The 14278-nt window shown below is 52.7% G+C and overlaps 1 protein-coding gene across 5 annotated transcripts in view; it reads left to right on the forward strand.

The window, feature by feature from the left end:
• Positions 1–14278, forward strand: part of NFE2L1 (nuclear factor, erythroid 2-like 1) — a 33139-nt gene that overhangs the window by 15909 nt on the left and 2952 nt on the right. The window contains exons 1-4 of one of the 5 annotated variants that reach the window (XM_012726285.1): positions 5246–5411; positions 6751–7765; positions 12671–12886; positions 13471–13629. In XM_012726285.1, the coding sequence (XP_012581739.1) occupies positions 7256–7765; positions 12671–12886; positions 13471–13629 (885 nt within the window). In that variant the 5' untranslated portion in view covers positions 5246–5411; positions 6751–7255. Of the gene's footprint in view, positions 1–5245; positions 5412–5664; positions 5761–6750; positions 7766–11057; positions 11494–12670; positions 12887–13470; positions 13630–14278 lie in introns of those variants that run through there. The other 4 variants (XM_012726284.1, XM_012726286.1, XM_012726287.1 and 1 more) reach the window with 4 other exon arrangements.

A 14278-nucleotide genomic window follows, 5' to 3' on the forward strand; every position in this document is an offset into this window, starting at 1 on the left:
TTTTTTTTTTTTTTTTTTTTTTTATGCCTGCAAATCACTGTCCATTAGCATAACTCTCTTGCTGTCTCCTGCTTCCTTCTCTTCTTTCTCAGGCAGTCTGAAGTGGCATGGGCAAGCCCTCTGACGCTCAGAGCCTCTCCACAGGGAGCAAGTCCACACACTCACTTTTTCCAGTGGTCTTCTCCCTCTGATTTAATGACTATACCGGACAGATGACACATAGGCATGGGATCTTTCTTTTGTTTCTGAGGTAACTGCCCTATTAACAGCTTGCCCTAGGCAAAGGAGAGGAAAGGGGGTGGGGGGGGGAGGAGAAAGGACTATGATTTCCTCTGTGAAGGACACACCCTGAATTTTATTAGGTTAATACTCAGGTTCTGCAGAGTTTTGCGCCTGCTCAGACTTGATCTGTAACTTTAGACTGTGGAAGGCAGTCTCCACTTCCTACCACAGCATATTAGTTATCCTGGGTGCCCACACCCTGCCAAGCCTAATTGCTCTGCTGATTGAGATGGTCTCTAGGTCTCTGTATCAATATTCTCCTCAGCCTTTACAATAATGGGCCAGTGATTCTTTGTCTTTCCATTTTTTTCTTCCCTCCTTTGGGTAACTGCTAAGCAGGAAATTTTTCTAACTACCTCCCTTCACTCTTTAACCAATAATGCAGTTCCTGAACCATCTCTCTCCCATTGTACACTTAGATAATTATTATGTACATCCAAACACAGTATTTTAAATTGGGAGGGAAAAGAAAATTAAGACAGGGGCCCTCCCTGGTGGCTAAGCAGGTTAGAGCACAGCACTGCAAGCTAGCCACAGCCACCTCAGTGCAAGTTCGAACCCTGGCTCTGGAGGTGACCCACATGGCACAGCAGACCTCCTCTGTCTTGCCCCCTGCTCCCCTCAGTAGTGTACTTCATTGATCTGCCTGTTCTACTCCCACTCTGTCTCTGGAGAGTCCTCTTACGGCCCCTACACCGCTGGCCTGTACTCTGGTTCTGTACGCATAAATAAATAAATCTTTAAAAAAAATAAAAGAAAGGGAATATGGTGAGCCAAAACAAACTACCTCTCAACACTTCCCTCACCTTTCTCTAAAGATAACATGAAGCCCCTCTTACTTCAGTGCCTGTTAAACCCTCCACAGCTGGGATCCAGAAAGGAGAGCAGGGAAGAGAGGATTGGTAAGTGCTGTCTCAAGTGTTTACCAGCTATTAATACATAACCAGCAAGAGATTCACGAAAAGATGCTCCGCATCGCGTACCACTAGGGAAAGACAAATCAGAACCTCGGTGACATTTCACTTCACACGAAAGTCAAGAAATAATAAGTGCTGGCAAGAATATGGCAAGAATAAAGGAACCCTCATGCACTGTTGGTGGGAATGTAACTTGGTGCAGTAATTATGGAAAATAGTATGGCAGTTCCTAAAAAAAAAAAAATTTAAATAGAACTAACTACTGTATGATCTGGTAATCCCACATTTGCATATTTGCCAAAAGAATATGAATATAAAACACAAAGGACATGTGATATACACCCCTATGCTTGCTGCCGCAGCACATTTCACAGAAGTCAACGTTATGGAGAAAACGTAGGTGCCCAATGATGGCTGACTGAATGAAAAAGATGTGGGAGATAAACTCTATAGAATACTATTATTCAGTCATAAAAAGATGAAACCTTGCCATTTGTGACAACATGGATGGATTCAGAGGGGGTAATCCTTAGTGAAATAGGTCAAAAGAGAAAGGTAAATACTGTATCATTTCAATTATTTGGGGGAAAATCAAACCTTTAGATTCTGACAGTGGAATGGTGGTTTTCAAAGGGGGGAAAGATGAAAAGAAAACGAGTAGAAGGAGTCGATCATCTGGTAGTGGGTGGCGACTGGGCATTTAGTGGTAGAAATGGTGAGAAAACATAATCTTGGAACCAATATAGAGTTGTAAACTTACCACACACTACAAAGTGACCAAATGAATTTAGGCTTTCAAAGTGGCTGAGCCCTCCTTGCTGGTGCAAGGGGTTAAGCGCAGCACTGAGAAGCTGTCCACAGCTACTGCAGCACATGTTCAATCCAAGGCCAGAGTGGTGACCCACACGGTGCAGCAGACCTCTCCCGTCTCACCCACTCCTCCCCTCAGCAGTTTATTTCAATAGATCTGCTGTTCTGCTCCCCACTCTCTCTGGTGAAACCCCTCCTCGCACGTGCACACTCGCAAGCACGCGCGCAAACACACACACACACGCACACCTCTGGCCTATACTCCAGTTCTTGTATGCATAAATAAACCAATCTTAAAAAAAGTGTGTGATGAACATTAGTTATAACTGTCGTTAAGTTGCAGTGGTGAAGCTCTCATTCATTTTTTAAAAAAGTATTTATAGTTATTTATGCATACAAGAACTAGGGTACAGGCCAGAGGTGTGGGGGGGTAAGAGGATTTACCAGAGACAGAGTGGGGAGCAGAGTAGGTGGATCTACTGAAATACACGGCTGAGGAGAGCAGTGGCAGAAACAGGTCTGTGGGTCTGCTCTGGGCAGGGGATCAAACTCACGCCACAGTGGCTGGTGATAGCTTGATAGTGCTGAGACTTTAACATCTGTGTCACCAGGGAGGGCCTAGTTGTTCTTTTTTAGGAAATGTCAAATTTTCTTTTTTATTTTTTTAGAAACTGTGTGTCAAATTTTGAAATGACTACTTTGGCTATGTGAAACAAATAATCACTTTTAATATGCAACTCTTCTACCTCTCAAAATAGTCATCTTGAAGTAACATTGGTCTGTTATCTTTCAGTTCTGTGTATTATTTTTTTATTTTATTAAGATTTATTTATTTATGCATACAAGTGCTGGGGTGCAGCCCTGAAGCATGGGGACAGAGGGGGGGTTGCAGGATTGGGGGGCAGTGATAGGATTCACCAGAGCCAGAGTGGGGAGCAGATGAGGCAGAGTGACAAGTACACTGCTGAGGGGAGCAGCGGGGTGGATCGGTCAGAAGAGGTCTGCTAGTGCCATGTGGGCCAGCAACCTGGCTGGGGATCGAACTTGTGCTGCAGTGGCTGTGGACAGCTTCATAGGGCTGAGACTTAAACACTTGCGCCACCAGGGAAGCCCATCTGTGGATTATTTCTTAAATTTAAACAATAGAAAATTATTTCCTCATAGTTCTGGAAGAGAGAAGTCCTAGATCCACATGTTGTCAGGGTTGTTTCGACAGAGACCTTTCTCCTTGGCTTGGAGGAAGTCTTCTCCCTATATCTTCAGTGTCCCAATTGCTTCAGCTCCATGGTTGTTTTTTCCCTTCACCCCATTTCTATGGTATTAAATTTTTCTCAACTCCTGTATACCGTGTGTATATATATATATGTGTGTGTATGTATATATAAATGATTCACTTATTTTTATGCATACATAACTGATGTACAAGCCAGAGGTATGAGGGTTGAGAAGATACACCAGAGGTAGAGTGGGGAGCAGAACAGGCTGACTGACTGAAATACACTGCTGAGGGGAGCAGCTGGCGGGACAGAAGAGGTCTCCTGCGCCATGTGGGTCAGCTCCCAGGCCTGGGATCTAACTGGTGCTGCAGTGGTTAAAGATAGCTTCACTACTGCCCTTTATCCCCTTGCGCCACCAGGGAGGGCCTTAGTATATTGAATTAATGATCATACCTCAATTTCTCCTTATACTACAGTATTATTACTTTCATGGTCTTATTTAGGAGCTGAATATTCTCTCACTTCCTTAGTAACATGCCATAGCTTTCAAAACCAAACCTCTTCCAAGTATTAATTTCTGCCATAATAGAAACTTCTAAACACAGGTCTGCATGGGTTCTCCTTCAATTATGACGAATTTATTGTCTACTAAGTAAGTCTCAAGCACTGTTCCAGGTTTTGAAGATCCAAAAGATACAGTCCTTAAGTTTATCCTAGCATGTACTGAGAGACAAAGAATAAAACAAGCTTAAAAACACGTGCACTCTATCAGTCTTCGAAACAGCAAACAGCTGAGTAGTTTCCTAAAGAGTCAATGACCTGATGCTGATTTTCTATATGGTGAGCGTTTGTAATATGAACCACTCAAATCTGATTTTCCAAAAACAGGAAGATCTTGACGTTATCTAATGAGTTATCATTGACCTTGTTTATACAGGGACCAACGATTCCCCCAGAACAGAGGCTCTCCCAGAGTCAACAACTTGAGTTGCTACCTTTGTCCCACAGTTCACAACCTACTCCAACCAGTGATGACCCAGCGGCATTCCTATTACCGAGTGGTTTAACAGGTAGGCAGGTTATCAGGCTGCCAACCCAGGGCACGTGAATCAGAACCTTTGGCGTAGAGCTTCAGAATTTGCACATTTAACAGGTCCCCCCCACCCCCACCCCGAGTAATGACAGGAGAAAATATTTGAAATTCACAAAGATGTTAACTAAAGGAGATGGGAGCCCTGAGGACATTTCCTGAAAGACAAGACATGAAGAGGGTAAGGTCTTTGGGGTGCTTCTATTACGACAAAGCCTGATAATTAATTTACACCACCCACGCCAATGACATGCCACCACGGTGTGGCAACTTGCAAGGGGCTCTTCCCGCGTTGGGCCTCCCGCCCAGGACGCTAGGCCAAAGCTTTCCGAAACCGCGCCTGCAAAGAGCGGAAACTGAGGTAAAGGTTTCCGTCGCCAGCATCCAAAATGGCAGCACTAGCGTCGCCACGACCAGAACACGCTCGGAGCCCCGCCTCGGCCCCCTAGGGTCTCACTGGGCTTTTGCAAGTCACCGTGGGAACCTGGGGGCCGGGGAGGGGGGCGAAGGGGAGGGCCCGTGTTCCAACGGTCGCACCGCCTCCCACCCTCTGTCAAGGCCCCACGCCCAGGGGAAGAATGCGCTGGGCGCTTTGCCTGCATATTCACTCGCGCCCAGCCTGTAATGCCTCCCGCGGCCCACGCACGGCGGAGGTTGAGATTGCCCGTGGAGGGGGAGGGAATAGCGCCCTGGCCCCACTCATTGGCGAGCCCACGCCGTAGGGCGGGGCGACGCACCCATTGGGCAAGAGGCCATGTCAGTCTTGGGAACTCGGGAAAAGGAGGAAGAGCCCCACGCAGCCATTGGTCTCTCTCAGCCGTCAGTCAAAGTGACATCCGGCGACGATGCTAGTCCTGGCTCGTTGATTGGTGAAACCTGTTCTTGGGGAGGCCGGACTTCCGAGTGATGTGGGAGGAGGGGGCGGGGAGGGAAGCGGAGGCTGGGGATCTGTAGGCCGGCCGGCGGTGGCGGCGGCAAGGCCGGACTCGGGCTGAGGGCCTGCTGTGGCGGCGGCGGCGGACGCTAAGCTCAGCAGCCGGTATCAGGCACATTCCTTTCCCTGGCTGGAGGGTTGTAGCGTCGCGGGGCCCAGGCGTAGGTGTTCAGGGGCAGCGGGGTGGAGCTGAGGGGCAGGAGGCGGGAGCGGGCGGCCGAGTGGGTTTCGCGCCGGGGCCGGGCCCTGGGCTTAGCGGGGAGGGGCTGCGAGGCCGTGCCGGAGCCGGCCCTGGGGTGGGTTGGGCCGGGGAGGGCTGAGGGCACGAGAAGGCGTGGTGTTGGGCCCAGGCATGGGAGTGGGGTGGGGCATAGAGACGGAGGGCGGGGTGGGGTTGACCGTAAGGGTGGGTCGAGGCCAGGAAAGTAGCACTTGTTCGCTGTGGCCCCAGAAGGCTGCACCCCGAGGCGCCGTGAACGGGCATGGCGACTTGGTCCCAGCCGGACTCGGGTATACGGGGCAGGGTGGGACCGGACTCAAACCAGAGACCTTAAAAGACCTTGTTCTGTGTCTTGAACTGAATTGGGGAGGTTTTAGTAACTGCGTGAGAACTGGAGGCCAGGGTGAGCAGGAATTCTGCTCGGCTGTGTTTAATCTAGTACGGGGGGGGGGGCGGTGTGGGTGCAGGTGTGTGTAGATCCTTCCCATTTAGGATGAAGTTGACAGGTGGTCTCAGCATGCCTTGGTTTGTGGGGTCAATGGAAGCCCAGGAGTAGAGACCAGAAACTGAAGGAAAGGCAGATGTACTCCCTCCTACTTGGTTATCTGGGTTGAGAATTTGGCCTTATCCTGCGTGGCTTAGAAGGTCACATGAATGAAAATAAAACCTGCCTATGCAAATTCTGGACCCGGTCATCCTGCCTCAAGCCCTGGCCATTCCTCTCAGTACCTCCTTGTCCCATTTTTAATGCGAGAGTGATTGGAAAGGGAGATTAGATTTCCCAGTTGGGAAAACAAAAGGCATTCTTTTTTGTGAAGCGGGCCTGCAAGTTGGCCCCATATCCTTCTACAGTCTTCATCCATTAGTAATCTCTCTGTTCTCTAGAAAGAGCAGGGATTGTAGGTAGTTTTTCCTGAATTGGGAAGGCAGCTTTTAAGATGGGAAATGGACTAGTCCTGCTAAAGATAGAAGCTGGATAGTCTGTATCGCGAGGGGGGAGGGCTGGTAAACCAGGCAACAAGGTTCTATTTGGGGTGCCCTGGGCATTGTCAGCTTATCCAAAACAAGTCACCTTTTAGGGAAGTGAGAAATTAATATCCAGTAACTGCTGTCCTTTGTGAGCAGTCTCCTTTCATAGTTCTAGCTATAACAGGTTTTTCTGGGAGTAAAATTCTTTTTCTTCTCGGAGAGTGATCTTTTAATGTGTTTCCCATCTTATGCCTTGATGTGGTGTGAAAATGACGGAATTTTATTTTGTTGCTCTTGTGACTCCCTTTCAGGTTTCTCTGGAAACCCCCCTGGTAAGTGTGGAGGAGGCGGGACACTCTGACCCAAGACAAAAGGCTTGTAGCTCCAGCCAAAGAAAATAAACCTTAGGAGGGAGAAAGAAAAAAAAAATCCATCAGCTGTTCCTGAGAACAGCCTGCAGTGGAATCTACAGAGAGGACAACTAATGTGAGTGAGGAAGTGACTGTATGTGGACTGTGGAGACAGTAAGTCACGTGGGCCCTGAGGGCCTGAACTGGGCTAGGAACAGTTGTACTTGCAGAAGTGAGGTGTCGAAAAGGGAAAAGTGAATGTGGTCTGGAGTGTGGCCTTGGCTCCACGGGGTGTGCTTTCCTCCAAGGCCATCAGGGAGCTCAGACCCTGTGTTCAGCCCGGGTGGGGTCCGGGGTTTGGCACTGAGGAGGGTAACTTGCTGGCTGGAGCAGCAGAGCAGTGGCCTTGATTTGTCTTTTGGAAGATTTAAAAACCAAAAAGCATAAACATTCTGGTCCTTCAGCAATGCTTTCTTTGAAGAAATACTTAACGGAAGGACTCCTCCAGTTCACCATTCTGCTGAGTTTGATTGGGGTGCGGGTGGACGTGGATACTTACCTGACCTCACAGCTCCCCCCGCTCCGGGAGATCATCCTGGGGCCCAGTTCTGCCTATACTCAGACCCAGTTCCACAACCTGAGGAATACCTTGGATGGCTATGGTATCCACCCCAAGAGCATAGACCTGGACAATTACTTCACTGCCCGGCGACTTCTCAGTCAGGTGCGGGCCCTGGACAGGTTCCAGGTGCCAACCACTGAGGTAAACGCCTGGCTGGTCCACCGGGATCCGGAGGGGTCTGTCTCTGGCAGCCAGCCCAGCTCAGGCCTGGCCCTCGAGAGTTCCAGTGGCCTCCAGGATGTGACAGGCCCAGACAACGGGGTGCGAGAAAGCGAAACGGAGCAGGGATTCAGTGAAGATTTGGAGGATTTGGGGGCTGTAGCCCCTCCAGTCAGTGGAGACTTAACCAAAGAGGTTAGTGGCTTCACGGAAGGGTGGTGGGGGGTGCGGTGGGGGATGGTGGTGGCGGGCTGGTTCTGAAGGACTGTGGTCACAGCACTAACCCCTATAACCAGGTAGATGGGTGGTGGGGTGGGGGGGCTGTCTCAGGCATTGTGCTTGAATAGAACTGGACTGAATTATCTGCCTAGGCTTGGGGGTACAGAACATTTCCTTGTGTTGAACCATTGACCCACCTCTGAGTGTACTGTCAGGGCAGTGGGAGGTTCCTAGAACATGCCAGTGTGTTTACTGCTTGGATTTCAACATGACTCCTGGAGGCCTGGGTGGGGGAGGGAGTCATGTTGTGAGAAGGGAGTCATGTTGTGATGGGCTTTGATGTGTGTATCTGTTGCTAAGATACAGATACTTGGTGGACTTGCCTTGTAGCTCCCTCCTCCTTTACCCCCCATCAAAACACACATACAGATCCTGAAATTCTCCTCCTTTGTGGTCAGGCATGTTATAAGAGCCCGATAAATCAGCTCTCCTGGGTCTGAGCCAAGGGTGGATTTAGATAGTTATTCTTGGCCAGGAGAGGGCGGAGGCTCCCATTCTTTGCTAAAGGTCCACTGTAGGGAGTAGGGAGGACAGGACTGGGAGCTAGAGGAGAAACTGCTTTCTGCTGTCTGTCCAGGTCAGCTTGCTTTGAGCTGTCAGAGATCTGACATGTGACTGACATACAGTTTTGGGTAGAAAATGCAGCTTTCTTTAACGACGACCTCTGCCCTAGCCTGCCCACACCCTGGTAAGCCTGCTTCGAGCTGTGCATTTGCCACTTAACCTTATGAAGCTTGCAGAAAGCCACACTATACTCTCCTCACTGGCAAGAAAAGCGAAGGCTGATTTCCATTGCCGGGTTTTCAGGAGCTGAGTTGGAGGGGAGGGTGAGGAAGAGTTTCACAGTGTTCAGTAGATGCTGCAGAACTTGCTCTTGCTACCCACCAGTCAGACCAGGTTTTGCCTCCCTGCATTGGAGCCAATTTCTTTTTTTCTTTCTTTTTTTAAGATTGATTTATGCATACAGAGCTGGGGTACAGGCCAGAGGTGCAGGGGCGGTGAGAGGATTCACCAGAGACAAAGTGGGGAGCAGGACAGACAGATCGACAAAGTACTCTGCTGAGGGGAGCAGTGGGCGGGTCAGGAGAGGTCTGCTGCGCCCTGTGGGTCAGCGCCTGCCAGGGACTGAACTCTGCTCACGAGCCGCCGATGGGCTAGCTTCGTAGTGCTGCGCTTTCCCTCGTTGTGCCACCAGGGAGGGCCCTATTTGCGCCAATTTCTGAGCTCATTTCTCTATAAACATTAGTGACAGTCATCGCAAGTGGCTGTCTCTGGATCAGTGGTCCTCCAGTGGGGGTGAATTTGCTCCCTTCTCCCAGGGGCGGGTGCTCTAGAGAGTTCTGGTTGCCAGTACTGGGGTGCGTGTGCCTCTAGTGGGGAGAGGCCAGGGGTGCTGCCAGGATCCTGAAGCACAGGATAACCTCCAAACAGTGGACTGAAGTGGCCCCGCATGGCAGTAGTGCCTAGCTGCTCTGTGCCCAGCTGGCTCAGACTGGACCCACTTTGAGAGGGTAGAAGTACCTCACCTGAGACCCATACCATTCCTTACCTTTTGCTGCCTCTTCCTTCAGATTCTTCCAGTGCCACTGGGAAGTTTCCTCTCCTTTTCCTTCGGCGGGCTCCGGCCTTGGCATACTGGTCTGAGGAAGTGTGGCCCAGCCTCCGCTCCCGTACTCCCAGTCACTGTTGCTCTCCGAGGGGTGGGTGGAATTGGGCTGGCTGCTAGGAACCGCCATTCCTTTTCCTGCTGACATCTTGTCCAGGATGGATGGGTGGGACGCAATGCTGGGGCTATGACTAGATGGGCTGAGGTAAAACGGGGTGGGATTTTCATCCTGTCCTCCTCCATTTTCTGACTTTCATCATGGAGGTTATACCGTCCCTGACCAGGCCTTCACTGTTCCTTAGGGGTGTTGGGGTTGGTCAGTAGCAGGGGCCCAGACTGAGTATGGGGGAAGGGAGGATTATTATGTGTCTAGAACAACATTTCCTCAGCAACTCAGGGATAAAAATACCCAGGTCCAGAGCATGTGACAGGCACTGCTGGGGCTGGTATTATCCCTGGTGGCAGTGCTCCCCCGCTGCCAGGCCTGTGCGATGGACAGCCATAGCCCAGGCCCTTGTCAAGGATAGGATTCCCCTTTAAGTTGGCACTCTGCCCAGAGCAGGGGGTGGCCTTCTACAGTTCTTTCTAGGCGAAGAGCAGTCTGTGACCAAGGAGAACATACTGTCCCTGACCTGACCATAGGTTCAAGGGTAGCAGCAGTGAGGAGAGAGTCGAAATTGTGATCCTGATTCTGTCAGGGGCTCTTTCCTGCTTTGAGATGTGGGTCAAGCAGAATACCGTGAAACAGAGTAGGGGGCACATCCGTGGCCAGGACACAGCTGGGCACCCGTCTCCTTCAGTGCAGGCCTTCAGGCGTGGGTCTCCCTCCTCTTGCCTGGGACGGAGGCCTTGGTGGCCTGGTGATATCCTGGCTTGTGTGCAGCTTTCACCTTCCTCTCTCAGGGCCTATTTTAGGGTGACAGAGCCCCTGTTCCCAGTATGTCTGCGCACACTGGGTCCCTGTCCTTGGACTGTGATCCTTGGGTTTGAGGAGGGCTTGCCACAGCCCTGAGGAACGGGGAAACTCCTTCCACTCCAGGGAAGAACTTGATTCCCAGAGAAACTGCGGGAGGAGTGTCTGCCTAGGCCTGAGTGGGCTGGGTAAGCAGGATGCGACAGGAGGGAGAGTGGCTCCCCTTCCCCCCGGGCTCTCACTGCGCCACCCCGGCTGGGTGGGGCTGCCCGCCCCTGGGTGCGTCTCCTTGAGGAGACGGAGGCGGCCCGGGGATGGGCTGGTTCCTTGCGGCAGCTTCTCCAGCTGCCCTGGTGCAGAGATTGGCTCCCGGCGGCAGCTAGGTAACAGGCGGTAGGAGGGGATTGGCTCCCTCCGCATCTCCAGCGGAGACTTGGGGGAGGAGATTGGCTCTCATCGCAGCCTAGGTAACGACAGTGGGAGGGGATTGGCTCTTTCCGCAGCCCAGCTGCTGACCTGGGGGAGGGGATTGGCTCTCTGCAGCCTCAGCAGTGACCTGCGGGGTGGGAGGGGGAGGGGATTGGCTCCCCGCTGCAGCCTAGGTAACAAGTTTGGGGGGCGTGGGGAGGGGGGGAGAGGGAGGATCGGGAGGATAGGGCCAGGAGGGAGCTGGCTTTCTTCTGCAGCTTGAGTGCGGAGCATGGGGTGGGAGTCCCATCTCACTGCAGCCTCTGCGGTGAGCTCAGGGTGGGGGCTGCCGGGCGCCTGAGTGGAACTGGGGTTGTGAGGTGGGAGGGGGCTGCTCAAGGATGGAGGAAGGGGGCTGGGCCGGGCCGCCCAGGCAGCAGCAGGGGCGGGGCACCCTCCTCGGGCCCCCAGAGCTAGCAAGGGGCCACCCTTCCAGCCTTGTGTGCTCCCTGCACGCCAAGAGCTCCTTGGAGCCCCCTGTCCAGCTTCCTGGCACCGGCTGCCCTGGGGCTCTTCTCGCAGACCATGACCCGCCTGGACCGCAGCTCTCACAGTGGTGGGGGCCCTGCCAAAGGGAGCCGGCCCCTTAACTCTTTGCTGGCTGGTCACCCGGTGGCCCAGCCCCCCTCTGCTCCTGGGTCCAGGGCTTCTGTTCAGGTTGGTGTATGGGGAAACTAAAGGGAAAGGTCCACCTGGGAGGTCTTAGCTTAGGGCTTATGGGGGCAGGGGACACCTGGTGGGGTAGGGAGGTGGGTCTAAGTCTAAGGATAATGCTTTTCTGGAAAGTATCTGCTTCTTAACCCCTGGGTAGAAGACAGCAGTGTAGGCTTCTTCAGTCACAGGAGCTGGTGTGTGCAGGAAGCCTGAAGGACTTTTTAACTGGTGTTCAGTGCCGGGTTCACTGGTGGCAGTGGGGCTGCAGTGGTGCAAGAACTGATCAGAAGCTACCGGAGCAGGGCGGGAGGGAGGCATTTTGGTGCCTGAGGTAGCAGTTGTGACTGAGCAGTGACGGGGGCTATGTCCTTGAGTGGGATGGCTGATGGTCAGCCAGTGAGACCCGGGGTGTGGTAAGGAAGGGAGTGAGAGCACCAGTGTGAAGGGGGATACCGTGGGGCTGGCCTTGGCTGGGCTCCCTGGTGAGGGTCACCTGACTGCCCGAGGCTCTCCCGGGGTGGAGGCAGCTTGCTAGGATCAGCTGAGAGCGGGGAGTCTGGCAGGGATGGATCTGGAGGTGAGCTGGGCTTTAAGAGTTGTGGGTGTTCAGCCTTACTTCTGCCATCAGCCCAGGAGGAGGAACAGCAGTGGGAAGGGCTGGAGTCAGCCTGTGGCTGTCATTGGTTGCATCAGGTGGTTGCAAATGCAGGGATTTTCCTCTCCAGCCCATCCCACCCCTTTATGCAAATGAAACGGCACCGTAGGCTGATGCAAGCCTGGCCACCTCGGAGCAATTTTGCATGACAGTTCGCCCTTGCCTGCTACGGCCAGCTTCCTCCAAGTCAAGTTTTAAAGGATTCCTTTCCAAAACAAGAAATGTCTCCTCCTCCCCCTTCCTCCTCATGTGGGGGTGTAGGGACCCTGCCTTTTGGCTCATGTATCTGGTCCAGATCCTGAGCCTATCTGTATGGTGATGGTCACACTAGTGGTTTCTGCCAGCTCTTGGGCTTTAGGGGCAGACAGTGTTTGGAAGTGGATGAAAGAAACCTTGCTGCTGTGGGGGGGTGGGAGGGATAGAAGCTGAAGTGATGTTAGAGTGACCTCTGAGGCCAGGGTGGGGCACCAGGACCTAACAGCACTGAAGTCATGAGTGCTAAAGTCATGGCCATCTGTCTTTCAGGACATAGATCTGATTGACATCCTTTGGAGACAGGATATTGACCTGGGGGCTGGGCGTGAGATTTTTGATTACAGTCATCGCCAGAAGGAACAGGATGTGGATAAGGAGCTGCGAGATGGAGCGGAGCAGGAGGACACCTGGCCAGGCGAGGGTGCAGAAGCTCTGGCTCGAAACCTGCTAGTGGATGGAGAAACTGGGGAGAGCTTCCCTGCACAGGTACCCTCTCTGCCCATTTCTGGAAAGTTCTCCTTAGAAAAGGCAGGTTGTGGGAAAGTGTATTTTGGTAGCGATCTCTAAGTTACAGTGGGCTCAGGGAGGGCAAGGGAATCGGGCCAGGCCTGTGGGAGGAGGCAACACACCCCCAACCCCTGCTTGCGTCAAGACTCCCTACTCTTCCCTCTTTTCCCCTGGAGTTTGGGCCTTAAGGCCAGCCATTATTAACCTGAGCAGAGGGAGAGTGCCGGCCTGCGAGCAGGCGAAGGCCAGATCAGTCAGACTTAAGAGTTGCTGTTGCCACTGGTACCTGGTGGGGAGGACTAGGTGGCCCTGTCGCTGGAAAAGTGTCTTCGGCTGCCCCTTTCGGGAGAATGCCGAGGTGAGGGAGAGCTGGCCTAGCCAGCAGGGCAGCCTGCCCACTATATATCCCGGCACAGCTATGTGAGGGGCAGTTTCTTGGGGCTGGTCCTGCCCTGACTTTGGGACTGAATTCCAAGGAAGGAAAGAACAGCAGTCAGGTAGTAGTCTCTGGGAGGGAGGCAGGTGGGCTTGCTTTCTCCCGTTAAACCCCTGTTTTGCCCTAGTTTCCAGCAGACGTTTCCAGCATAACAGAAGCAGTGCCTAGTGAGAGTGAACCCCCAGGTCTTCAGAACAACCTCTTGTCTCCTCTCCTGACCGGGACAGAGTCACCATTTGATTTGGAACAGCAGTGGCAAGATCTCATGTCCATCATGGAAATGCAGGTGGGATCATCAGTGGGCACAGAGCTGTGGAGGGGGATTGTAGGCATCATTGCCCTTCATCTCTTGGAAGAGACGGAAATGCCTCTGCCCGAGCATAGGAAAGTGGGGACAGAGAAGCAGCCTGTCCTGGTGTCTCCTCAGGAGGCAGGGAGGAGGTCTGGATTAAAGCCCGGGGCTCCACCTTTGGAAGCAGGCCTGGGTGTCCCTGCGGCCTCCTAGGTGTATCTGTCTTTGCCCTCCCTCGGGGAGGTAGTCACATGGCAGGGTCCCCCCAAGGTCTAGGGTGGTAGAAGCTGCACGCAGTACGGCACAGCTGCCCGCCCTTTATTTACTCGGGCCGCACAGTCACCTAGTCGGCCTTAGATGGAGATAAAAAGGCGAGGAAATGAGAGCATAGAGAGGGGTCACTCAGTGAGTGGGGCAGTTGGGGTTCCTTCTCCGGGCTGTTGGCTTAGCAGTAAGGAGGTGGTCCGCGTTACCTATTTTCTTCCTTGCCCTCAAAATGGGGAAGTCGAACTAAACATAACCGAGATCTGGCCAGGCCTGCGCGGCGGTGGAGTCCATGGCAAGGAACCTGTTTGCCGGGCCTGATATTTCTTGCTGTTCCCTATGCCGCTCTTTGGTGCCGGCCAGTGTGCCCCCTCCACAG

This window comes from Condylura cristata, unplaced genomic scaffold (assembly GCF_000260355.1).
Source record: "Condylura cristata isolate star-nosed mole 26May11 unplaced genomic scaffold, ConCri1.0 scaffold00017, whole genome shotgun sequence".
Classification (NCBI taxonomy): domain Eukaryota; kingdom Metazoa; phylum Chordata; class Mammalia; order Eulipotyphla; family Talpidae; genus Condylura; species Condylura cristata.